At 39.3% G+C, this 25095-nt stretch overlaps 1 protein-coding gene across 3 annotated transcripts in view; it reads left to right on the plus strand.

Moving 5' to 3' along the window:
* DNAJC13 (DnaJ heat shock protein family (Hsp40) member C13) overlaps positions 1–25095 on the plus strand; it is a 56064-nt gene extending 30969 nt beyond the window's left edge. For all 3 annotated transcript variants that reach the window (XM_027659408.1, XM_027659409.1, XM_027659410.1), the window contains 29 exons: positions 381–583; positions 1042–1126; positions 1600–1754; positions 2708–2753; positions 2933–3087; positions 3704–3905; positions 4565–4680; positions 5535–5613; positions 6173–6308; positions 7454–7638; positions 9100–9174; positions 9378–9497; positions 10425–10604; positions 11340–11507; positions 12128–12241; positions 12576–12692; positions 13230–13407; positions 14468–14559; positions 14947–15046; positions 15511–15585; positions 15705–15817; positions 16232–16401; positions 16769–16811; positions 17707–17880; positions 18914–19093; positions 19334–19474; positions 19985–20128; positions 20916–21015; positions 24251–25095. In XM_027659408.1, the coding sequence (XP_027515209.1) occupies positions 381–583; positions 1042–1126; positions 1600–1754; positions 2708–2753; positions 2933–3087; positions 3704–3905; positions 4565–4680; positions 5535–5613; positions 6173–6308; positions 7454–7638; positions 9100–9174; positions 9378–9497; positions 10425–10604; positions 11340–11507; positions 12128–12241; positions 12576–12692; positions 13230–13407; positions 14468–14559; positions 14947–15046; positions 15511–15585; positions 15705–15817; positions 16232–16401; positions 16769–16811; positions 17707–17880; positions 18914–19093; positions 19334–19474; positions 19985–20128; positions 20916–21015; positions 24251–24348 (3744 nt within the window). In that variant the 3' untranslated portion in view covers positions 24349–25095. The remainder of the gene's footprint in view (positions 1–380; positions 584–1041; positions 1127–1599; positions 1755–2707; positions 2754–2932; positions 3088–3703; positions 3906–4564; positions 4681–5534; positions 5614–6172; positions 6309–7453; positions 7639–9099; positions 9175–9377; positions 9498–10424; positions 10605–11339; positions 11508–12127; positions 12242–12575; positions 12693–13229; positions 13408–14467; positions 14560–14946; positions 15047–15510; positions 15586–15704; positions 15818–16231; positions 16402–16768; positions 16812–17706; positions 17881–18913; positions 19094–19333; positions 19475–19984; positions 20129–20915; positions 21016–24250) is intronic.

Below are 25095 nucleotides of genomic sequence, written 5' to 3' on the forward strand. Positions count from 1 at the left end.
ACCCTGACAAATTATTTCCACCCTGGTGACTGTGTGTGTGTTTCAAACAGTGAGAGGGAGAACCATAAACAATCCTAAAGAAAATTCTCCAAGTAACTCTTTGAGTAAGGATTGAAGCTAGATAAAAGGCTTGATGTCGTGCCAAGAATCACAGCCTGTTTGGTAAGGCTGCCTACGCTTCCGTGCCTCAGTAATGTTGCAACTAATCTGACAACTTTTACTTCATGATTCCATGACAGAGTTATAAACTCACTGGAATTTCATGCAACCACAGTAGCCTGCCATACAGCAGCTAAAAGCTTGCCTTGAGTGTGAGTGTCTAGGAGCAAAGGTACCTCTGAATGCTGAATCAACTGAATTCATCTCTAATCTTGCAATAGATGCAGGAATTATGGAACAATGGAAAGCTGACTTCAAAAACACGGTGCTGGGCTCAAGGTATGGATGGCTGGCGACCATTACAGGTCATCCCTCAGCTGAAGTGGTGCTTGCTTGCCAGTGGCCAGCCTGTGTTGAATGAGACCGACCTTGCCACACTTGTCCTCAACATGCTAATCACCATGTGTGGATATTTTCCCAGCAGGTAAACAGTAATTTTCAGTAGAAGTGGTTAACTTTATCTGGCAGATGTATGAATTCCTAAATTTTATCTTTAGGCTTTTCTTAGAAAGTAGTACGTTAAGGAACTGTATTAAAGAGCCTTTTACATAGTAGTGATTCTGTAGGCAAATAGAGAGTATGTAAATGAGACAGTATTAATATTGTGAAAGGGACTGCAAGAATGAATACAGAAGCTATGTGTATTTGTAATGCTCAGCGATGTAGTCTTACAGACAAGCTCTCCTTTAACCTAAATGCATCTGCTTCGATGCAGGACACTAAACTTACCAAGTCTAACAACGGATTTTGAAGTTAACAATAAAAGACAATGAGTATGGTCTCAATAGCCTGATACTTAATAAAATTGTTCAATCTTGAGAGAGAAAAGTCACATGTGTGCTTACTGCTGTAATACTTGATTTTTTTTATTTTTTTTTTTAGGGATCAAGACAATGCTATCATAAGACCTCTGCCTAGAGTGAAAAGGCTGTTGTCAGATAGTACTTGCCTTCCTCATATCACTCAGGTAAGTAACTCTTCAGAAGTGTCCCTAAATGATCTAGAGTTTTACTTATGCTACCATCTTTGCTGTGTGAATACTGTAAGTGGGGCAACACATTAAGTCATGTCCTGCAGATCTCTGAAGAAGCAGTTGATTTCACAGGGTGTTGTTAGAAATTTCATGCCATTTCAGCCAATGTTTCATTAGGAAATATTTCCATCCTTGGAGATACTCAAAAGCCACCTGGACCTGGTCTTTGTCAATGAGCAACAGATGACCATGCTTTTGAGCAGAGGAGTTTGACAAGATGACCTCTAGAGGTCCCTTCCAACTTTAAATATTCTTTGATTCAAACTTCTTATTTTTAGGCTGAAGTATTCTTTAACTGAAATTCCTGCAGTTGGGTTGTCCCAGTACTGAATTAGTTAAAATTTCAGTTTTGGCTAAGTAACTTGCACTAGTTGCAGCTAATGTAAATGCTTGTGTTTTGATTTCAGCTATTACTGACTTTTGATCCTATCCTTGTGGAAAAAGTTGCTGTATTGTTGTTTCATGTCATGCAAGATAACCCTCAGTTACCTCGTTTTTATCTGAGTGGAGTGTTCTTCTTCATAATGATGTACACGGGTTCCAATGTACTTCCTATTGCAAGGTGAGGAAAAAGCATAACCAAAAGTACCTCTTGACCAATTATGCTCAGAAGGACTGCTCTACATCTCTGTATGCTCAGGGGAGTGTGGCTAGCTAGAACCAACATGAAATTCTTCTTCCAGAAGAATTGCCTCCCCATGATCTAGTCACTCCCTAGAAAAGTGATTTGCTTATGATCCTTCCGAGGAGTGAGTGAGAACAGGTCTGATCATACAGTTCTAACAGTACAACTGGCCATGGCGTATTGTAGAAGAATAATTCATTGCAAGCACTAAAGAGCAGTGACACAGCCTATCTATATGCAAATGTAGCTTTTGGCAGTAGGCTACTATTGAAAGTGGTGGAAAATCTAAAAGCCTGTTTCAGTATTGAAGCTTAAGCAGTTAAATCAGTCTGTATTGCCTGACAGCTGCACTGCACATGCAGGTGGCTGTTGCAGTTCATTCCACTACTCTTCCTCTGAATGCAGTAGTTCGTGAAAAGCTGTCGTACAATTCCAGTGAAGTCTCTTGTACAGCAAAATGCATTGGGAAATCATCACATGCTTCCGTGATGAGTCTCATGTAATAGGACTGTCAGCAGTCAGTCTAAGATCACCCTCTTTCGGTGCTGCAATGATGAGCTTAACAGTGCAGGGAGAGGTTTGGAGGGAAAGGTTGTCGGTGTCTCTGTCAGCATCTTTTTTGTTTGTCTGGGGAGAAAACAAGCTTTCAGGAACAAGACTTTCAAACTGAAATGATAAATATAAGGCAACACTTATAACATGGGGGTGCTTAGCTTTGTGGAGTTCCCAAACATTTAATGGACTTTGTACAGAAATTCGTACAACTGTTGCTGTTACTCTTTTATCTCGAAGTAAGTGTATGAGATTTGCCAGCTGGACTGTGGTGGTCTGCTTATTATTCAAGGGTACTTTAAGTATCAAACAGAAAATAACTGCTGTTTCTTTTCTAGGTTTTTGAAATACACACATACAAAACAAGCTTTCAAGTCTGAAGAAGTGAGTAGATTGCAAAAGTAACTACCTTTGTTTCCAAATAGTTTTGCAGACCACCTGTAGTTGTTTTAACTGAAATTTAAGAACTATAAGGGAAAAGGGGAAGAGTTTTTTAGATCTCAAGTTAGTTAGCAACACTGAATTTAATTACTTTTGAGATAACCATGTGATCTCTTCTGCAGCCAAAAGGTCAAGATATAGTTCAAAGAAGTATACTCGGACATATTCTTCCTGAAGCAATGGTGTGTTATTTAGAAAACTATGAACCAGAAAAATTTTCTGAGATATTCCTCGGAGAATTTGACACTCCAGAAGCAATTTGGAGCAATGAAATGAGGTAACTGTTTTCTGTCAGATGGACAAATAATTCTGAACTACAGCTTATGTCAAAGAGGTCCTGTTTTTCAGAAAAGCTGAAAATACCTGGATTGCATGGTTTCATTACTTCCTCTGTTTGCCTTCTGCAAGAACAATGTCCTGCATTGCCCTTTTCTCTGATCAAAAATAACGAGGGTAAGGGGGAGCAGAATTGGCAGCAGGAAGAGAACTATTTCCCTGAACATCTGAAAAACATATTTTACATCTTGATTAAGTTCCTTTTGTGAGTGGAGACTTCACTGTGGGTGTGGAGTGCTTTATACTTACTCATATATAAATACTTTTTTATTACCAGCACCTATTTCTGAGATATACCTCTTATGTTCCAATACATTGGAATATTAGGGTCTTCCAGAAAGTAAAGAGGTATTGAGGAGGGCAAACTGTCACTTTACATTGTTTTTAATAAACTAATTTTCATGGCATTTCGGTAGCTTTGTAATAGAATAGGACAGAATCCTATTCTGAAAATACTAAGGAAAATCTTTTCAGAAGAAATCACAGAACACACCTGTACAGTGAGTGAGGACTGAGGATTGCTTGGCAGGTGTTAAACTGAACTTTATAACTTTTAGGCGTCTTATGATAGAGAAGATTGCTGCTCATCTTGCTGACTTCACCCCTCGTCTTCAAAGCAATACAAGAGCACTCTACCAATACTGTCCCATCCCAGTTATCAACTATCCACAACTGGAAAATGAGCTGTTCTGCAATATATATTACCTCAAGCATCTTTGTGATACACTCAGATTTCCAGACTGGCCAATTAAAGATCCAGTAAGTAAGAAATGTTTTAGGGTTCATTTAGTTCTTGATCCTTCAGAGTCCTAAAAGTGAGATTTGTAACAAATGTTAAGGAAATCAAATGCTAGGCTTTTTGCAAGCAACTGCTTTATCCTCAGTTTTGGTCCACAAGCAAACATATTAAACACTACTTTATCTTGAAGCAGCATAGTATTCTTTCCATATAACAACAGTATAAATATATCGTACTTGTGGTGCATACTTCAAAGGCAAAATAAAGCATTCAAAAAAACTTCAGATAGTGTTTTAGTGAACCTCAGCTGATTGGGGGGTGGGGAGGAAACATCGCTTTTGGGTTCTTATTTGCCCATGCTGCAGAAGAAACTGAGCTAAGATGGGATCAGTGCATTAACTGAATTGATGAGATCTTTTTGGTACAAGTCTGTGGACTAGATATGTCTAAGTGACTTTATTCATGCAGCTTTGTTGCAGTTTTTTATAGTATCAAGATGTGAACTGCATGTTATTTAAGTGATTCTCCACCTTCTAATGTGACTCTTACATAGTCATTTTCATCTTAACATACTTTTATCTTGAATAAAACTGAGGATTTATTAATAAAGTAGCATTTTATTAAAAATTATCTACTGGTGTCAACATAAATGAAACACTACTAAATTTTAATTATTTAGATTAAACTGCTGAAAGATACACTAGAAGCTTGGAAGAAGGAGGTAGAGAAGAAGCCACCTACCATGTCAATAGATGATGCTTATGAAGTTCTTAACCTACCCAAAGGACAAAGCCAGTGAGTTGTTTTCAGTTTTTAAAGTTGTATAACTACTTTTATATGAGCTCTATGCCCTGAACAAACTGAAGTTTCTTATCTCAGTACTTGGAACCAGTTAGGGGTACCAGTTTAGTTACATGTAGCACTTTCTTTCACAGCAGAAGATGGCTTTGCTAAAAAGAAGCAAAGCTTGGAAATAAAATTCCAGTGTTTGAGAGAATAATTTTAAAAGTGTTAGGATGAACTGAAACTAGGGAACAAAGTACTTTGAACTCTGCTGTTTTAAAGGACAAGCATTAGGCTCAACTGTAGTGAGCAAGAAATATGGCAGACCTTGAATATGTTGAAAGTGGAACTTATTTCTCTAATCATCCTTCTCCCTCCAATGTATTGTCCTTTTTCATGGTGATTTTATTCTTAGAATTTTTTACCTCCTGTCTTGCCATTGATTTCTGACTTTAGGCCTTTAGAAGAGAACCAATAACACTTTTTATATTTATCCTTCAAGAACAGTGGACTTACTATAAATCATGAAATACTAACTTTGATCACTTGCAGCTCGTTTAGATTCTTCATTTAAAATACTCAGGGACTTTCAGCACCTTCTGGTTAGTATAGTAGGTAAAAGAGGTATTTTAAAATACTTTGCTTCAAAAATTTCATTCTATTCTGTGGTCACATGATGACCCCTCATTCAGTGTAAGCTGGTAAAGCAGAGTTTTCAAATGGAAATAAAAGTTTTGTAATTTTCACTCAACTGCAGTTACTGTTAGTTACTGTTAGTACTGTTATCAGAATCCAGGCTGGTTTTGCTGTGGTTGGCTTTTTTTTTATGTTACTCAATGTAATGGATGGAACTTGTTTTCTTGTAGAAATGATGAAAGCAAGATCAGGAAAGCTTATTTCAGGTTGGCTCAAAAATATCACCCAGACAAGAATCCAGAAGGCAGGGTATGTACAGCACAAACTTCTGGTGTTAATAAAATGGGGACAAATTTGGCTGTTAGGTGTATTAAGAATTCTGAAATGCGCACTTGAATTTTCTTTCTTCCTTTTAAAAGCTATGCCCTAGATGAATACTAAAATACAGATTAGTGCTACTAATGAGTAATTTAACTTATGTCATTCAAAGAATATTCAGATTTCTACAGTAAACTGATTTAGTCTGATCAGACCCACATATCAGAAAGTGTCTTTAGAGAGTTACACAGGACCTGAATAAGATATTTGCTCCCTTTCAAAGGTGGGTTGTATCCTCTACCCATTCTCAATATCAAGCTTTCATCATAGTATGATTGATTAAATGTCTTGCCTATGGCAGAGTTTAGGAGACAAAAGAAAACTGATGTGTAAACTAGTGTTTGGAGTATTTTCTGAAGTGTAGTGAGGCAATAAAACTAGTGTTGTGGCTTATAATCCTAAATGCTTTATTTTACCTGCGTCTAAACTGATGCTTCAGTAATCTAGAGGGTTCTTTATACCTCTTATGACCATTCCTCTTTATTTGCAGGATATGTTTGAAAAAGTTAATAAAGCATATGAGTTTCTATGCACAAAGTCTGCCAAGGTGATAGATGGACCAGATCCAGAAAACATAATTTTGATCTTGAAAACTCAAAGCATCCTCTTCAACAGGCATAAGGAAGGTAAGCATGCTGCCTCCAAAGAGGGGTTTGTCTTCATTTCTTTAGTGGTCATTTCAGTAAGTTTTAATCTTCTCTGTTCCTGAGACTGTGCTTTGGTCTGGTTTCTGACTTGCCCCATTATGTAGCTACGGTAAAGGGCTTCAAAATAGGACATTTTCTTTCATGAAGTCAATTCATCTGCAGTAAAACTTAATTCAAAAAAGCATGAATAGCCCTTTGAAGTTCTCTGCTCCAGTGTTAATCAGTTTTAATATTCCTCCATACTTAGAATTCTGTCAAGGCAGAAAAGTCCTTACTAGTACTCAGTCACCCAGATGGCAGATTCTGGTTATGAGATAGTCTTATATTTAATAGCCAGGTGGCTGTATTCTTGCAGGAATTCTGACCAGTGTTAAGAGTCCTCTGGTGAACTGTGCTACAACATTACCTGTTTCACTGCCCTACTGGGGAAGAAGGTTAGCTAGAATACCCTAACACTTAACTCTAGCTACAGTCCCAGGCTGGGAGCTACTGGCATGTCCAAGTCTTGCAGAGTCAATAGTGTTTTGCTGTGTAAGTATTGTATTATAATGGTAAATGAAGAACCTCATATGTAGTCATAACTCTGTCAGTTGTGTGGAGGTAGTGACAGCATTGGTATAGACTTACATGGGTTGGCTTGCAGTTGGCTCCATATGCAAAATGAAATTGTTCTCTAGCACGACTGAACCCCAAAGCAATGAAAAATATAATTATTTAAAATATATGATTGTTGTGCCAAACTGGGTCAAGTCCTTATAGGGTTATTGTTAGTCAATCCTGGCCTAAGACAGACAGACAAAGCTATACTTCTGTTTTTCTGGAGACAGACAAATGTCATTGGGAAGGCTCTTGAGTTTGGGGGCTTAATGAGCTGAAGGTAAGTCTTTTTGGTCTTAAATGAGTTCTTTCTATGAAGCTCTGTCAGCTTCTAGCATGAACAGTTTTATGTGACAAGGAGTCAGGTTGTGTGAGCTGCTCAGTGTTGCTCCAGTTTTCCTAGATATTGGCTTTTTTTCACTCCTAGTCCTTACATATCTGATTTATCTTCAACTGATAATTTTGTAGTGGTTTAAATTGCTTAGGCTGTGCCTGCATGTAAGCTTTGACTTTTTTTTGTCTTTCAGATTTGAAACCTTACAAGTATGCAGGCTATCCTATGCTGATAAAAACTATTACCATTGAAACATCAGATGACCTTTTATTTTCCAAAGAATCTCCTCTGTTGCCTGCTGCTACAGAACTTGCTTACCATACTGTCAGTTGTTCAGCATTAAATGCAGAAGAACTGAGGAGAGAAAATGGAATTGAGGTAAATGCAAAGAAACGTGTTGAAATGCCTTTTTTTTTATTTTTGGTTTAACTTTTCCACAGCTAAAAATCCTAGATCCTCAATGCATAGGACATCAGGTGCAATTGAGAATCATTTTGGTCTTGAGACCTTTGTCCATTCTTATTATCTCTATTCTGGATCCAATAGGAGAAGCATCTAGCAGAATATACCCCTTTCTGAACCTAGGCTTGTCTGTTGAACTGTGGATAAGCAAGCTACATATGATGTTTCTCTGCGCCTTTACAAAACACTTCTGAGAGCTGCTGCATTCTGTATGTGAAAGAATTGATAAATGTGAACAAGTCACTCGAGTAGAAGGGCTTTTCATTGCACATATTAAAGTATTAGAACCATTTAGGTTGGAAAAGACCTTTAAGATAATTGAGTCCAAGTGTTAGTCCCAACACTGCCAAGTCCCACTAAATCATGTTGCTAAGTGCCATGTCTACATGTCTATTTAAATACCTTCTGAGATGGTGACTCGCTCACTTCCCTGTGCAGCCTGTCCCAATGCTTGACAACCCTTTTGGTGAAGAAATTTTTCCTAATAGCTAAGCTAAACCTCCCTTGGTGCAACTGGAGGCCATTTCCTCTTGTCCTATCTCTTGTTACTTGGGAAAAGAGACCAGCCCCTACCCCTTGCTACAACCTTCTTTCAGGTACTTGTAGAGAGCAGTAAGGTCCCCCCGAACCTCGTTTTCTTCAAGCTAAACAACCCCAGCTCCTCTTTATCAGAGTTGTGCTGCAGACCCTTCACCAGCTTCGTTGCCCTTCTTTGGGTGTGCTTCAATGCCCTTGTTCTGTGAGGGGCCCAGAACTGGACACAGTACTTGAGGTGCATCGTCACCGGTGCCAAGTACAGGGTGGTAATCACTTCTAGTCCTGCTACCAACCCTGTTTTTTGATACAGACCAGGATGCCATTGGCCTTCTTGATCACCAAGGCACACTGCTGGCTCACATTCAACCAACTGTTGATCAGCACCTACAGGTCCTTTTCTACCAGGCTGCTTTTCAACCAGTCTTCCCCAAGGCTGTAGCATTGAATGGGGTGGTGGTGACTCGAGTGCAGGACTCTGTACTTGGCCTTGTTGAGCTGCATACTGTTGACCTTGGCCCATTGATCCAGCCTGTCCAGATCCCTCTGTAGAGCCTTTTTACCCTCCAGCAGATCAACAGTCCCACACAACTTAGTATCATCTGCAAACTGACTGAGGTATTAGCTCACATGTGAGAAGGCTGTCAACTCTAGAGCACCAGAGGTTAATACCAGCACTTGCAAGGAATTTTGCCCCTACAAACCATTTGAGCAAGCAGCAGATTTTTGTCAAATGTTTCCCTTCAACCATTAAAAATGAGTTTACTAATTAATGTTTTATTTCTGCCAGGTTTTATCTCCTTTTTTTTGTGACTCAACTTATGCATTATCCAATCCTCACAGGTATTGCAAGAAGCATTTAATCGTTGTGTAGCAGTCTTGACACGGTCTAGTAAACCAGATGATATGTCTGTACAGGTAAGTTGCAGCAGTTGTAACTGGTTATATAGTCTTCTGAGAAGCTGATACATTATAGTATATGTATAAAATGATAATAAATATAAGTGTGTGTATATATATACATAATATAAAATACTGATATAGTAGTATATATATTGACAATAGGATTGTAAACTTGTATTTTCCTCTACTTGTAACCAATAAAATGCTGCTTTTTGTAGGTATGTGGATACATTAGTAAGTGTTACAGTGTAGCAGCTCAGTTTGAGGACTGCAGAGAAAAGATTACAGAAATGCCTAACATAATTAAGGACCTCTGTAGACTACTGTATTATGGCAAGGTAAGCACTCCTTTCTTTTGTCTAAATGGGTGTTCAACTGTCAAATGTTTAGGGGAATATTCTGCTTTTAAAGGAGATAAGACAATCATAGAATGACCTGAGTTCTAAGGGACCTTAAAGATCATATAATTCTACCCCCACTGCCATGGGCAGGGACACTTTTCACTAGACTAGGTTGTTCAGAGCTCTCTCCAACCTGGCCTTGAACAGGGATGGGGCATCCACAGCTTCTCAGGGAAACCTGTCCCAGTGCCTCACCACCCTCACAGTAAAGAATTTTTTCCTAATATCTAATGTAAACCTATTCTTTTCCAGTTTGAATCCATTCCCCCTTGTCCTGTCACTCCATGCCCTTGTGAAATAGTCTCTCCATCTTTCTTCATAGGCTCTGGTCAGGTACTGGGAGGCTGCAATTAGGCCACCCCAAAACCTTCTCCCTTCCAGGCCGAACAAACTCCGTTCTCTCAGCCTTTCCTCGTAGTTGCACTGACCAATCAACCCTTCTTTAAGATCCCAGCCAATCATGAGGAGATACAGAACTCCACTGCCTTGTTCTCAGCACTTGCATTGGAATCTATTTAGTGGGCTTAAAATGCAATCACTGTAAAGATTCAGCTACTTTTGGCTTTTAACTGACACATCTAGCTGCTTGGTTTACTGTGCTAAATCAGGAGATAATGCTCGTTTCTAATAATGTGAAATAACTATTTGAGTACTCTTCCCTTTGAAAGATGCTGACTAATTAGCCATGTTGCTGGTTACCAGACACTTCAACTGCAGATGTTACCTGTACTTCAGTTTTCTTCTCTCTGCTGCCCTAGATAGTACTCTAGGATCAACTAGTTTTGGCTTTAAATCTTTGGTAAGGGAGCCAGTTGACACTCTTTGGTTACAAGTACTAAGGCAAACTTCTTTTTTCTCCCTCAGACCATACCACGAGTAGCTGCTTTAGGAGTAGAGTGCGTTAGCTCCTTTGCCTTAGATTACTGGCTACAAACACACTTGTTTCAAGCTGGTGTTCTCTGGTATTTACTGGGTTACCTCTTCAACTATGACTATACACTGGAAGAGAGTGGGATTCAGAAAAGTGAAGATTCAAACCACCAGGTAATGTTCCCAAGGTGCATGTTATCAGACACCAATGGTTGTTGCTTGCCAACTCTTACAAATAGACTTAAGTGTATTCAAATACATGTTAGGATCATTGAATTGCATGAACAGCAATGGTAACAAAGCAGTTTGGGTGTAAATACTTCTTGGGTGTTGTTTTTTGGGGGTTTTGGGGTTTTTTTAAAGAGTTCAAATATTAAAGCTGCCAAAGCCTGTGGTTTCTAATGGACTTAGTGCAAGAGATTTTTTTACCAATAGCTAACAGTAGAAATGTACATTTTTGTTATCAGTCTTTTGAGGCTCAGCTGAAAGGATTGTCTAGTGCTACTGAGAACTTCTGTAAAATATCTGCTTTTTCCTCAAATGGTGACCCTCTAAGTATACATTTCTTCCTCAGCTACTGGATGAGATGACCTTTGAACACTCTGTTGTAACTATAAAGTCTTGTATCACTCTCATAAAAGATTTGTTGTGCTGATATTTGACTGTGTGAGCAGGAATTGTTGTCTGGTCAGAAACCAATACATTAAATAGCTTCTGTAGCTTTCAGTCATCTTCCTTCCCCAGGTTTTCCTGCTTATCAGTGCTTATGTCTTACTGCACTTACTAAGCCAAGAAAAAGAGAATATCAGTGCTGTTCATTCTGGTGCAGAAGTGTTGAACAACCCTTTTGGCTATTCTGATAATTCTTCAATAAGCTCTAGGTTTTCTCTAACTGTCTGTCTTTTTCAGGAGGTAGCAAATAGCCTTGCTAAGCTCAGTCTCCTGGCCTTGAGTCGCCTTGGAGGGTATCTTTCTGATGAACAAGCTACCCCTGAAAACCCAACAATCAGGAAAAGCTTGGCTGGAATGTTGACACCCTATATTGCCAGAAAACTCGCTGTGGTCAGTCCTACTGAGGTAAGTGTCTGTTGGCCAAAACTTTCTCTAGTGATTTATGAAAGGAGTACCTGGTTCCTTCTAAAACACTGAACTCTCTTAGACCAACTGGATACTGAGAACAGCAATGTGATTTTTCTTTGCAGTTGGAGTAACTGCAGGGAAAAGAAACTGCTTTCACCTTGAACACTATAGACAGGAGCAGTGCTCTATAGAATAGTGTTTGCAAAACAAATATAGGAACAAAGAAGTTGAGTTAATTGTTGAAGGCTTAGATGATGGAGAGTAAAGGCTAAACTTATCTCTTTAAAAGTGGTACCAAGGAAGTCATCTATAAAGAGATAATGCAGATAGTTGCTGTTCACTACCAAAAATAGATGGAGAATCTGAAGTAAATGTGGCTCAAAGCACAATAAAGAAAAAACTGTAATATAGATTGTACTGGACCAAATAACTTGTACATACTGTTTTTCTAGTATGCTTTTCCAATATGGGAAACTTCACACTTTCAACTTGGTTTTGTAATTGGTCTCATTACTAATGAGATTGGATTAACTAACATCGTGAAACGTACCAATTACTATGCATAAGGATCGAAAACTGTTGCAAATGTTACATCATGTAAATTCCTTACTTCTTAGACTCTGAAGATGCTTAACAGTAACACAGAGAACCCCTACTTGATCTGGAACAATGGGACAAGAGCTGAACTACTTGAGTTTTTGGAATCTCAACAAGAAAGCATGATTAAGAGAGTAAGATACTTCTTACTTTAAATCCCACTGCTGTTTTTTTTAAACTGTTTTGTGTTTTGGTACATCCCCATGTGATGCAGTGTTATAGTTAATACAAATTTCCATTGTTGACTACTCCTAAGTCACTTTCTTCATTCAGTAGTTTTTAAAAGAAAACAAAAAACCCTAAGAGTTTGCTTGTTTATTTCTTGTTACGTTTCAATCTGAGCTTCTGACTTTTGCTGAAGCATTGTTTTCTGCTCAAGTATTGCCTATTTCATTATCAGTTTATAGCTTTACACTTTCTACAAGATGATTTTGTGTCTGAGCTTTTGCTGCTTATCTCTGCTTAAAGGGTGATTGTGACAAGAGCTATGGATCTGACTTTGTCTTCAGTGACCATGCAAAGGAACTTATTGTGGGAGAGATTTTTGTTAGAGTCTACAATGAGGTCCCTACCTTCCAGCTAGAGGTGAGATGTAGCTAAAACCTTCCTGTTGAAACTAGTGTTTGGAATGCTGCTAATTCCTGTTTATCTGCCAGTACAGAATGGAGAAAATACAAAATCTGATGGAAATTTTCTTCAAGACCAGTATGTTATGAGACATGCCTTTACTGGAGCAGAAGAAATTAAAAGAACTAGTCTGCACTAAGATGTGCTGCTTCAGATGTCTTAATGACTTTTCTGTACAAGCTTGTGCTGCAGACACTTGAGTTGCTTCAGTAGTTCCAGGTGGTGGTGATTCTGCCTAGTGGCTTTGCAGTCCATCTATATCTATGGGCAAACATATACCTGTTGAAGTAGTGGCAGCCTCTTAAGGGTATGTTTAGATAGAAATAGGATTAAAGTCTTCCAGATGTCGTAGTCATTAAAGAGAAGTGTTTTTTGTCTGCCTGTCTAGAGAAAGGGAACATGTGAATTGTAGGACAGATTATTTGGATACATTTTCTTCTACTGGGAATACTGTTGCATCACAGAACTAAAAATGCTCTCATCTCTACTTTAAAGCTTCCTAAAGCGTTTGCTGCGAGCCTTTTGGATTACGTAGGCTCACAAGCACAGTACCTTCATACGCTAATGGCAATAACACAGACTGGGAAAGTAGAGTCCAATCAACATGGAGATCGGTTACGGAGAGTTGAAATGGCCCTGGAGGCTCTGAGAAACGTGATAAAACACAACCCAGGTAGGCTTAAAATGGAACTTACTTCATATACCCTTTTGTGGACAACCTTAAAAATTGTGGACCTCTGTAGTCTTTATCTTCCACTGAGAAGGAAGCTTGTTTTGCTGGTTAACAGACTTTAACACTGTTGATAAGCCATATAGGCTTGTTTATTTTTAAGTCACCTGGAGAACATAATCAGTAGATGTGTTAAAGTTCTGTGTGAAATTCAAGCCTTATCTATTTTCATCTCTGAATCACTAGGTTTTAACTCTGATTCGAGCCTGCTGTTGCCAGGAACACTTAAGCCTCCTGGATGAAACTTTCTGTAATCCTTCGAAGAATCTTTAACTGATTTTTTTTTTAAACTTCCTTGCATCAAAAAGAACCTCTTTGAACAGAGTACTGCATGTTAGTAAACACCTAAATGTCATTTGTGTTGGGGCCTTGCTAAAGCAGGAGGAGAAGATGCTTTTGAGAGTGGGCAGCTAATATCAGCAAAAGTTTATGAGCACATACCAACATACAGACTGGAAAAGCCTAAGACAAATGATTAGGACACTCTCTTTGCTAGTTCTAAAAGGAAATCCTGCTACTATTGTAGCTTCTAATAACAGGTGATTAAATTGTTCTCAGACTGGATATTCTGTGTTTACAATTATAACCCTGAAGGCAGCTGTTACTGCTGCATATAGCAACCCTGCTCTGAGCTGGGACATTCTGAAAGGGCAAGTGAATTTGAAGACAAGTACTGATGATCAAGGATAAATAAAATGATGCAATTTATTACTTGCATTCTTACAAGAACTAGGTCAGTTACTTACTTCAGAGGGAGGAAGTATCCTCTGCTTTTGGAATATCGTTGATCTGAGACTGTGGAAGGTAAATTAATAGAGAGGAGTTTAAAATTTTCTGACTCTTTAGCAGATGCTGTCCTATACGAGCTGTTACAGCTATTGTGGCAGATTGTATAAAGCCATGTAGTCTTTAACAGCTCTCTGTAGCGCGAAATGTGGGCTTGGGATGGCCTTCAGTGAGTGCTTTGGCTAACGTGAAGAGTAACTTACTTTGTATCTTACAGGTTCTGAATGTGAATGCATAGGTCACTTTAAATTGATATTCTCCCTTCTGCGTGTTCATGGAGCTGGCCTGGTGCAGCAGTTGGCTCTGGAGGTAAAAAACTAAACCAACCAACCAACAAAAAACAAATAAAACAACAACAAAACCAAAAGTACCCTAAACCACTAAACCTGTCTAGATGTTCTACACAACAACCATAAACAAACCTGATGGTGTAACTGTTAGAGTACCATCTAAAAAATATCAAGATTGGAGTTTTAAGGTGTCAGTTACTCCTTGGAGAAACATGTGATAGCTTCTTGCCTGAGTCTTTGCTCCCTTCTTCCCTGAGGAGACGAGACAATTTGGTGGCAGGGAATAAATGTTGTAAATATCAACTCTCTTTGCCGGTGAAGTGACTGACTTCACCACACACTGCATTTTCTGGACAGTGTCTTAAAAGCTGGCATATAATCAAGTGTTGTTTCTGATCTTTTACAGGTAGTGAACATAGTAACAAGTAACCAAGAATGTGTTAACAACATTGCTGAGTCAATGGTTCTCTCTAACCTACTGGCACTCCTGCATTCCTTACCTTCAAGTATGTATTATATGATTCTTAAGTCTTGCAAGGTAAAGGGTTTCCAACTCAGAAATTAATTATAATGCAGCTGATTGAGCTTACCACTTGAGTTTTAGGTTAAAACCCTAATCCTCTTTCAGGGAGGATGATTTAAAAAAATGTTCTGTGTAACTGGTTTCTTGTCTTAAATGCGTGAGCTGAAACATCGGGTATTCTGATTGGGTTTGAATTGTGTAGTGTTCCACTGACTAATTATTTTAGGGAATTTAGGTAGTAAACATCTAATTATGAAGCTATGCTGTACTAGAATATATGATTGATTTTTGACATTCCTTAACTAATTGGGTTCAGCCAGAGTAAGCTTGCAATTGTCATAAGCTTTGTTGTTTTGATACAGCTTTCTGTTAAGATCAGTTATGTTCATCTTTTATTAGTTCATAATCTATATGACACAAAGTTTTTAATGCTTTCTATTTTGACAGGTCGGCAGCTCGTCCTTGAAACTTTGTATGCTCTGACATCTAGCACAAAAATAATTAAAGAGGCAATGGCAAAAGGTACAGTACTACACTGAAAGCAAATGTTTCTGCAGCACTGGATGTAAAATAGATACTCTTTCTTCCTACTACTTGTGAGTAGAAAAAAATTTGAATGTTTTTCTAACTCTTTGTTACAGGTGCTTTAATCTATTTACTAGATATGTTTTGCAACTCCACACATCCGCAGGTCCGAGCTCAGACAGCAGAGCTCTTTGCCAAAATGACTGCAGATAAGCTGGTGGGTCCAAAGGTAAGGATAGTAACAGCTCATGTTGGAACTCTCTTTAAAGACAAGCAAAAAACCACTCTTCTCTGTCTAAAATGTTCATGTGAAGAGCAGTCTGGCTTTTTCAAATAGTTAACCCTTAATCTGTGAGCAGACTTCTAGACGTTGTTGTATTTACTGTAACTACTATAAGCAGTTTGGTTTCTATTTGTATTGACTTCAGCATTAGAGACCTAGATTTCAGACCTGTCATTGGTTATTGCTATTTGAAATGATGGCACTATTTTATTTTGTAGTGTTCTGTTCTAGCAGTTGGCAATTATAGCACTACAGATAATTGGACTTCCTGAAGTTCGCTGTGTTTCTATCAGTTAGTTTGTCCTGTCATTTAGTTTGTCTTATGATATACTAAATGTCAATTCTGTTTATCCTTTCTAGGTTAGAATTACACTAATGAAATTTTTACCTGGAGTTTTCATGGATGCCATGAGAGACAACCCTGAAGCTGCTGTTCATATCTTTGAGGGAACTCATGAAAATCCAGAATTAATTTGGAATGACAGCTCCAGGGAGAGAGTATCAACAACAGTTCGAGAAATGATGCTTGAGTATGTGAAGACCTACTGACACAGTATATCCTTAACTGAAACATTCTTAGTGGCAATAAACCAGAGTTGCTGTAGAACTGTCAGACAAAACTGCCTGTAAAAAGTAGAATTGTTGCAAGCCAGGCTTCAGTGAAAAGAAACTTGTTCACTGTTTGTGTATTGTACCTGTAACTCAGTGATGCAGGTGCAGTCTGTGCATAATCCAGGTATTTGCTCACTGCTGTAAGAATTGGAGGGGGTTGCAATGGGAAGAAAATGGAGTTTAGAAGCTGGGATGGCTTCACAATGATGGAGGGAGACTGAGGTGTCAAGTAGGGAAGACAACTGCTTCTTTTACTGCTTGTTAAAACTTACTTTCTCTTTAAAGGCACTTTAAACTTCAGAGGGACAACCCTGACACCAACTGGAAGGTAAAAGTATGCTGTTTCTGCTTTGAGTCCATCCAGGGAGACTATAAGCCAGCTGATAATAGATGCGTGACAGGCTCTCCTGTTTAAGTACCAACAGGAATTTACTGCTGTGCTATGAACGTAACTGTTTGTAACTGAAAACATAGCTGTTTTGATGTTTTCGTTACTAGCTGTACCTTGAAATTAGACACTTACTGGCAAAACCACTGCCAACGTGCTCTGAATTTTCAGATCATTCAAGTCATTCTAAAACGCATCAAAAGTCAGCAACAAAGAATACCGGTTTGCTGGAAAAAGTCTTGTCACTACATAGCTGTTGCTAAATGCTCTTGGTAAATGTTCATAACTTTAAGTCACCAAGTCTCAAAATATACTGTCCTTTGCATCAGGTCAATAAGTGAGGTGTTTCAGTTTGTAGTATTTCCCAATAACTGTGAAAGGCCAGACATGACTGCCTCCCAACAGTGCTCTAGTTCAACATTAAACCAATTTCTAAACACATGCAGGGTAGCTATTTTGATCCAGGTGAGAACTGGAAACTTCCCTAGGGTGATGGTGAGAAACCTCCCCCTGAAGTGGGCAAGAAAGGAAGGAAAGGGCTGTTGTATCATCAGCCTTGCTGTTGGCACTTCTCTTGAACTAGGGTTTACCACTGATGCAGTTGTAGGTTCAGTTACACTTTTTGAAAGAAAAGTTCACTGTAGTAGTACTGCCTGAACTGTTCCTTCTAATGTCATTTCTTACCTCATGTTGCTTCAAAATGAAGTGTTTATTGGTCTTGCCCAGCTCTGTTTCGGAAAATACAGTTAGTTAGTGACCATGACCATGTAGAGAAACAGTTGCTGCTCTCACAAATACCCTCGCCAATAACTCCTTGTACTTTGCAATTCAACAGCTGCCTGAAGACTTTGCTGTGGTGTATGGTGAGGCAGAAGGTGAACTTTCAGTGGGGGGAGTCTTCCTAAGGATTTTTATTGCCCAGCCGGCCTGGGTTTTACGGAAACCAAGAGAATTTCTCATTGCACTGTTGGAAAAGTTTACTGAACTACTGGAGAAGAATAACCCCCATGTAAGATGATTCTTCTGATTCTACAATTTCTTTGAATTTGTTTAACAGTTTTAATCTACTAGTCTTTTAGTGTCTAACTTAGATTCTCACACTTTCTTCCCAACATGAATGGGTTTTTTCGTCTGCTTTCTGACTCTTTGTAAAAGCACATTGTTGATACATTGAGGCTACTTTTGAACATGAGTCAGTGCTTTTAAAGTCCCTGAAGCCCCAGAATTAGCTTAAGTTATGTCTTAGCGGCTTATTTTGCACTAGAGATGAGGCTTAACAAATTAAGTATCTTTTAATTATTTCATGACTGGCTGACTTAAGAAAATGGCACTTGTTCTACAATGTCTAAAAATTTTCAGCTCTTGACACTTCTGTTGTCCTTCTGCAACACTGACTTCCCACTCTAGTGTAACTTACATGACCTACAGAAGGCTGCCACCTAACAATTAGTGTAATGGGTAGAGCAAATGTGTTACAGTTTGCATGAGAACAATGTTTAAAATTCAGTTTTTAGTCATATCATTAACTCGTCATTGACTTGAACAGCATTCAGACAGATTTTTGGTGAGGCTTGCAGGGCGGAAATTAACTTGCATGTTGAATAAAACAGACATCCTTATTGCAAAGATGTGATAGCTGTTTGTAGGGGCATGTGGAATACACCCAAGTGTGGTGAGTGCTGCTGCACAGGCTGCAGATGTTCAGGTGTTTAGCCTGAACATCCATGCTGTCATACTTCCACCAGGCAAGTTAGCACATGTATGCACGCAGAGGCTGCAGCCAGACATTGGATTCTCTAGATTCTGGAAATACTGCTTAGGAATTCCCATGTGATCTGTGTTCATGGAACTAATGAATGTCTGCCACGACTGGAGCTGATAATCATGTTCTTAACTTCTTGTTTTAACAGTTTGAGAGCTAAATGACATAAAAGCATTAGGGGAAAAATCTACAATGCACAGCAAGTGAGAAATGTTGTTATTATGATGATACATAAGGATTTACTGAGCTATCCTTTGTGTTGATTTTTGATTTTCTGCAGGGGGAAACTTTAGAAACCATTACCACAGCAACTGTGTGCCTGTTCAGTGCCCAGCCTCAGCTAGCTGATCAAGTTCCTCCACTTGGTCATCTTCACAAGATAATCCAGGCTATGAATCACAAGAACAATGCCATTCCCAAAAGTGCCATTCGTGTCATGCACATACTGTCTGACAATGAGGTACTGAATCATTTAAGTGCTTGAGGGGAGAAAAAGCAAACCTGGAATTATTTGTATTGTTGAAAAGGCATTATTCTAACTATAAATATTGTGTAACAGATGAGCAAGGACTTAGAGTTAATTAATGGGGAGTTGATAGATTAAAGACTGAGAAATTCATGGTCTTGGCTGACCATATCTGCAGTAACCATTAATCTTGGCACAAAAGAAAGTATTCTGGATGTTTCTGTCTCTCTACAGCTTTGTGTTCGAGCAATGGCATCACTAGAGACCATCAGCCCTCTCATGAATGGAATGAAAAAGAGATCAGATATAGTTGGCGTAGCCTGTGAAACACTGAATCGAATGTTTCAGAAGGAACAAACTGACTTAGTAGCCCAAGTAAGTAGTGCCTTCTGAGACTGTAAAAATGTGGTATTTTTACATTTAGATACATCTAAACTGTTCAGAAGAACAGAGGTACTGTTCAATTTAGATAGCATCTGGGAAGCCTCCTAGAACTTAACTAATATGCTTTTCTTGTTCGAGAAGTCAGTTCTTTATCTAAAATGCAGACCTATTCAAGGATGTTACCTGAGTATTGAAGCTTAATGTGTAGGGTAGTGTCGGCTGGTGTCTGCTGAGAAAGTGTAGTGTAGGAATGCCAGCTAACTCAACTGTGTTTACACCTGGACAGAGCAGAATTGTTGGACAGGATCTTTGCTTTCTCTTGTATTCATATTCAATACATACTCATGTATTCATACAGCTCAGGAAAAATGGATGAGCCTTGGCTTTAGCATATTAGTGATAGCTGTTGGCACTTCTCATTCATACTAATGCTAGTAATGTAAACATCTATGTGGAACTTCCTAGTCCATGTTAAGACAACTCATTTGGGTATGTTTGCAGGCTTTGAAAGCAGATTTGGTCCCTTATCTTCTAAAGCTGCTTGAAGGTGTTGGTCTTGAGAACCTGGAAAGTCCATCTGCAACAAAAGCTCAGATTGTTAAAGCTCTGAAATCCATGTCTCGCAGCCTGCAGTATGGGGAACAGGTAGGTACTGATAAGTCTTCATCTGGGCTTTGACACTTGAAGATCAAACTCTGAACATCCCTTGTTTAATTTTCTGCCTGTCATGTGCATCATTCCACCTAAAATGTTCATGTCCTGTAACTACAAAATCATTACATCATCTATTTATTAGAAGTCATTGGTTCAGTGCTTGTGAAGAGCGCTAACAAGACAAATTCCAACTACAGAAATGTTCGATAAGCTAGCTGGCTTCTACTGACAGCTCTTCAGAACTTGTTATAAATGTAAATTGCTTTTTTGTTTCCTGAATAAACAGACAACTGCAGCAGCTTTATGGGTGTATATTCAAACTGGTAAAATTGGTCCCAGTAACTGTGCAAGTCCTTGGTGCCTTTCACTTACCCTTGTGTTGAAAGCTTTCTGAAACAGAGGGAAACTGGGGATAGGTCCTTCTTCCAAGTTGTCCCTATCTTGCTTCAGTACAGGAGAAGTCCTATTCTGCCTCAGCTGTAGGTGCGTGGCAAGTGGCTGCTTGCATGGTTGCTTTTCATTGTCACTTAACTGGGGAATGAGAGACAAAGTCAAGCTACTAAATGACTTTTTTTGAGCATTATGTGTTCAGCTGCACAGTTAACATGGAAAAGCAAGTCTCCTTGGAAATGTGTGTGAATTCCGTATCACAACCTGAACTACTGCCATGCTCTTTGGTAATCCCTTTGGAATGGTTTGGTTTTAGAAAATGAGTTTATTCACCTAGAACATGACAAATGTCACTTGCTCACTGTGTTAATCTTTTCAATTACTGTAGGTAAATGAAATTCTGTCTCGTTCTTCTGTGTGGAGTGCCTTCAAGGATCAGAAACACGACTTGTTCATTTCTGATACGCAAACAGCAGGATACCTCACAGGTTAGCAACTCTTTCCTGTTTATGCCGAGTCATAATTGCTGAGTTATTTAATTGTCAGACTGGACTCTGGAGATACTGTTTATCCCCAGGATCTAGTGCCATCCCATGGTCTGAACATTCAATGCTGTAAAAATACAGTAAGTTTTTAAAAAATTCATCAAAAGCCAAACTTCTTGTTGATTGAGAATGTATTTCTCTGGGTAGTCTTTGCTGTACCTACTTCTAAAATATCAGAGCAATGGAATCTGGACACTGGCAAGACTTGAAAGTACTCTGTGGTGATAAAGCAGAGATGTAATTGGAACTAATGAATATGACAGTAGCTTTCTTGCTTTCTCAGGATCAGTCTATTTCAGTCCTAGAACACATGGTTTTCCAAGGTTGGAGGGAGGAACAAACTGTCTTCAAAATCAGTTAGACTGCCTGTATTAATTGGCCATGTGAATTACACAGCTTAGTGTTAGGCAGGTAGTAGGAGTATTGGAAAAGTTGGAATGTTAATAGCTTGGAGTCTGAGGCTGTATTCCAGGCAGACTCAGTGCACTGGCAAGATGGCCTCGTGCCTGTGTATGTGGAGCTGGTGGCACACACTTGACTGCAACAGTGGTGCACCCTGGCTGAGTCCCCTGCTGGTGCCACCAAGATCAAAATGACACCCCAAGGGTGCTGCCTCAGTGCCACTGGCAGTGTAGAAGAGCATTTTAGCTGTGTGTGCCGCACACACAAAGGATAGCAACTGCTGAGAACCTTGTTGCTGTTAATGGCATGGTGCAGACACAATCCTAGAACAGTTACATCACAGCAGGTTCTTCCTTCACTCCTGTGCAGCACTTTAGAGAGACACAGTATCACAGTCCAGAACTTCCTATCACATATTTTCAGCTATAGCAAGTAATGACATTGTAGCAAACTTTATCTAAAGCAACACATGATGTAAACTTCTGACTCCTCAGTAGCCATCAGCTGAACAATCATTTGGTTTTAAGAGCTTTGCCTCCCAGGTGATGTTTTAAGGCCCTTTGTGACAAGCCAGTGTGAACACATCCATGTGTCGCATGGAACTTTCTCACCTAACCCACTATAGGAGTCTTGGTAAAGCTTTTGAGGATAACTGAACTAGTGAGGTATAAATCAGATGACCAAAGTTTTTCTTGCAAGATACTAACATGTATTTTAAGAAAATGAAGCAAGAGCCTTTCAGGTCCAGAATTACATGGTCTAGAAGCAGATGCTTAGAGTTTGAAAGTAGGTATATTACAACACTTGATGCATTTTTTCACACAGGAAAGACTGTGCTTTAGCTCTGAACAGGAGTTTTCTGTTTATTGTACCATTTAATGCCACTTTGACAAAGAATACCTGAACGCCTGATTCAGTTGGTACTGAATTTCCTTGGTATTTCATAAGTACCATAAATATAGAAATATGAAGAAAATGCTGGGTGATTACTGGCCAAGAATTGCCACTATACCAGATGTGGTCAGGCTTGAGACTGGGGACAGTATAGCTTTCCAATTGCCTTAAGGCCTGTGCTGCTTTTAAATTGCCTAATGTTTAAGTGCTTGCCAGTGTAGAATGAAGATGCTGTACAAATGCAAAGTGTAGATGGAAATCAAACTAAAAGCTTTATTTTTAACCTCTCTTATCTTGTATTCTACCTTATGTCTTGCTTCAAATTGCTTTGCTATTTGCACTTCCCTTGAAACTTCCCTTGCTTGTTTCTCTTCCCTCAGGTGTCTCTTCTCCTTCCCTTCTAACTGGCAGCAGTCCCCTTCACCTGAGAAGTGGGCTTTAGATCTGCTCTGTCAGGCAGCTTGCTAACTTCTGTGTAGCTCTCTAAAGCAGGTAGATACCATCTCATAGAACGCACACTGCACTTGCTGCATTCCAAGCAACAGATGCATGTCATAGAGCTGTGACAAATGTGTGGTCCCAAAGTGCCAAACACTGATAAACTTGCCTTCTTTGAGCACACAGGAGCACAACACTGATAACTGCAGTGGCTGGTACTTGCTGGTACTACACAGGAACTGAACTTCTGAACTATGTTAGGAATCCTCCGTAGTGGAAAAGTTTGAGGCACAAGATAACTACGGGGAATTTTTGCACTAGTAACAGTGGGTGTGGCTTTTGGCAGGTGCCACCGGTGAGGTGGCAAAGAGAGGTCCCCTCCTGAAGGCAGAGCGCTTTTAAATACCAAAGGCACTGCTTGCTTTGCTCTCTTCCTCACAGTAGTAGTGTAGGACTGTTCACAAGGAGACAAACCACGCTCTGATGTATTGGCTCTGGGGTGAGGAGGAGGGTGGGACAGGAAGGGATAGTAAATTTGTGAGAACTCAGTGAGGATGATTTAAGTGGGGAGAGTACAGGACCAGCAGAATTCACCGTGTTGAATGTTGGCAGTGTAGGCTGGAGGTCTAATACCAAGTTGATCACTGTATCGGTGCAGGAACATGCTGTGGATGGGGAGTATTCTACAGTCATTAGTTACTGTTGAAACACCTCTTGCTGCAATGTGAGTTTTTATTGCATTTGTTGAAAGTTTCTATGTGACTAAATTTTTAATTCCAAGCTTTTAGGGAGAGGGGCTTTGCCTGCAGTGCAAAACTAACTGCCCCGTAGTAATCAAAATGGAGATTTACTAATCTTAAGGAGCTCTGCATCTCCAGTACATAGTTTGTGTATTCTAAGAATGCTGTTACCTTTTCCTAATGGAAGGCACAAAATGCTGCCTAGACAAGCTTTAGGCTGTTCTGCTCCTTCATGGGGCAGCCCATTGAGCTTCCTTGGAATATGCAGCTGGAAAAAACCTTTACAACCCTGAAAGCGTACATGAGGAGCCCAGTAGTGGAACGCATGCCTGAACTTACTTCACTTCCATGGCAGGGCCTTTCCTTAGCAAAGGAAAGCCACCCCCTCTTTACTGCTGCTTCCGTGGCAGAAGGTGAGATGGGTAATGCTGGTGGTTGGGGTTCTTCTGTAACTTATTTGGCACATCAGAACAAAAAACACTGAGCAAGTCCAAGAATGGCCTCCACAAGCTACTCCACTTAGTGGACTAATAAGCTTTAGTTCCTAGTGTTCCTAGATTTCAAAGAATCTTAACAAAAACTCCTAAATGTTCTTGTGTAAGGTGTCTGGTTGACTTAGATGATGTGTTACCAGAGGGAATAAAGCTGTTCAATCAGCCTGTAGAATGAAAACTAATCACCAGTATTTGTTTCCTTCCCGAAAGGCCCTGGAGTTGCTGGTTACCTTACTGCAGGGACAACGTCATCTGTAATGCCCAACGTACCACCCCCAGTAGACAACGACGTGGGAGACGTCAGTTAAGGACTGGAAATCCTTGTGAAAGAGACAAAGGCAGACTGGCCAGTGATGAGGAACTGCACTTTCCTCCAGTACATTGAAGTGAACTTACTGCCTTTCTGGGTGTTTATGACAGTGTTATTCCTTTTTTTCTATGACTTTTTTTTTCTAGGAAAAAGTCAGTGATTCTAACTACCACACTGTAACACAAGAAAGCACTCTGTGGATCAGCTGAAATGGGTACACAAGAATTTTTTCTTGCTGTACATAAGCACATTTTGTTCCTTTATATTTGTTTACAAGACTGTGAATCAAACTTTCCTAGTTTTTATATTTTATGAATTAGCATGACTGGAGTTGAGCTACAGTCTAGAGGAATTGGGCTAAAATAACTTTGACCTCACCGACCCCCACTAAATGGGCATCCCTTCTTTTCTCAGTCCGATGTGATCACTCCCATTGAACATGACCTGCAAAGGGTTTTGTCTCTGCACCAGTTCACTCATGTCCTTAATCATTAACATTATTATCTTCTTCCTCAGATCAAACAGCATTAGACATTCGTATGTATAACTGGCTTGACCAAATTGACAAAGCTTCAGCAAAAAAACCTTAAAGTTGACATGTTATGTAAGAAATTAGTGTAATTGTGAAATGTTCTATACATTATCCAGTATATAAAAACTTTCTATATTGAGTGTACATTATACAGATCATTCATATGTACATAAAATTTTAAAATAAAGGGAATTAAGAGCCTTGTTAATGAGA

This window comes from Corapipo altera, unplaced genomic scaffold (assembly GCF_003945725.1).
Source record: "Corapipo altera isolate COAL_440 unplaced genomic scaffold, ASM394572v1 44b, whole genome shotgun sequence".
NCBI lineage: Eukaryota > Metazoa > Chordata > Aves > Passeriformes > Pipridae > Corapipo > Corapipo altera.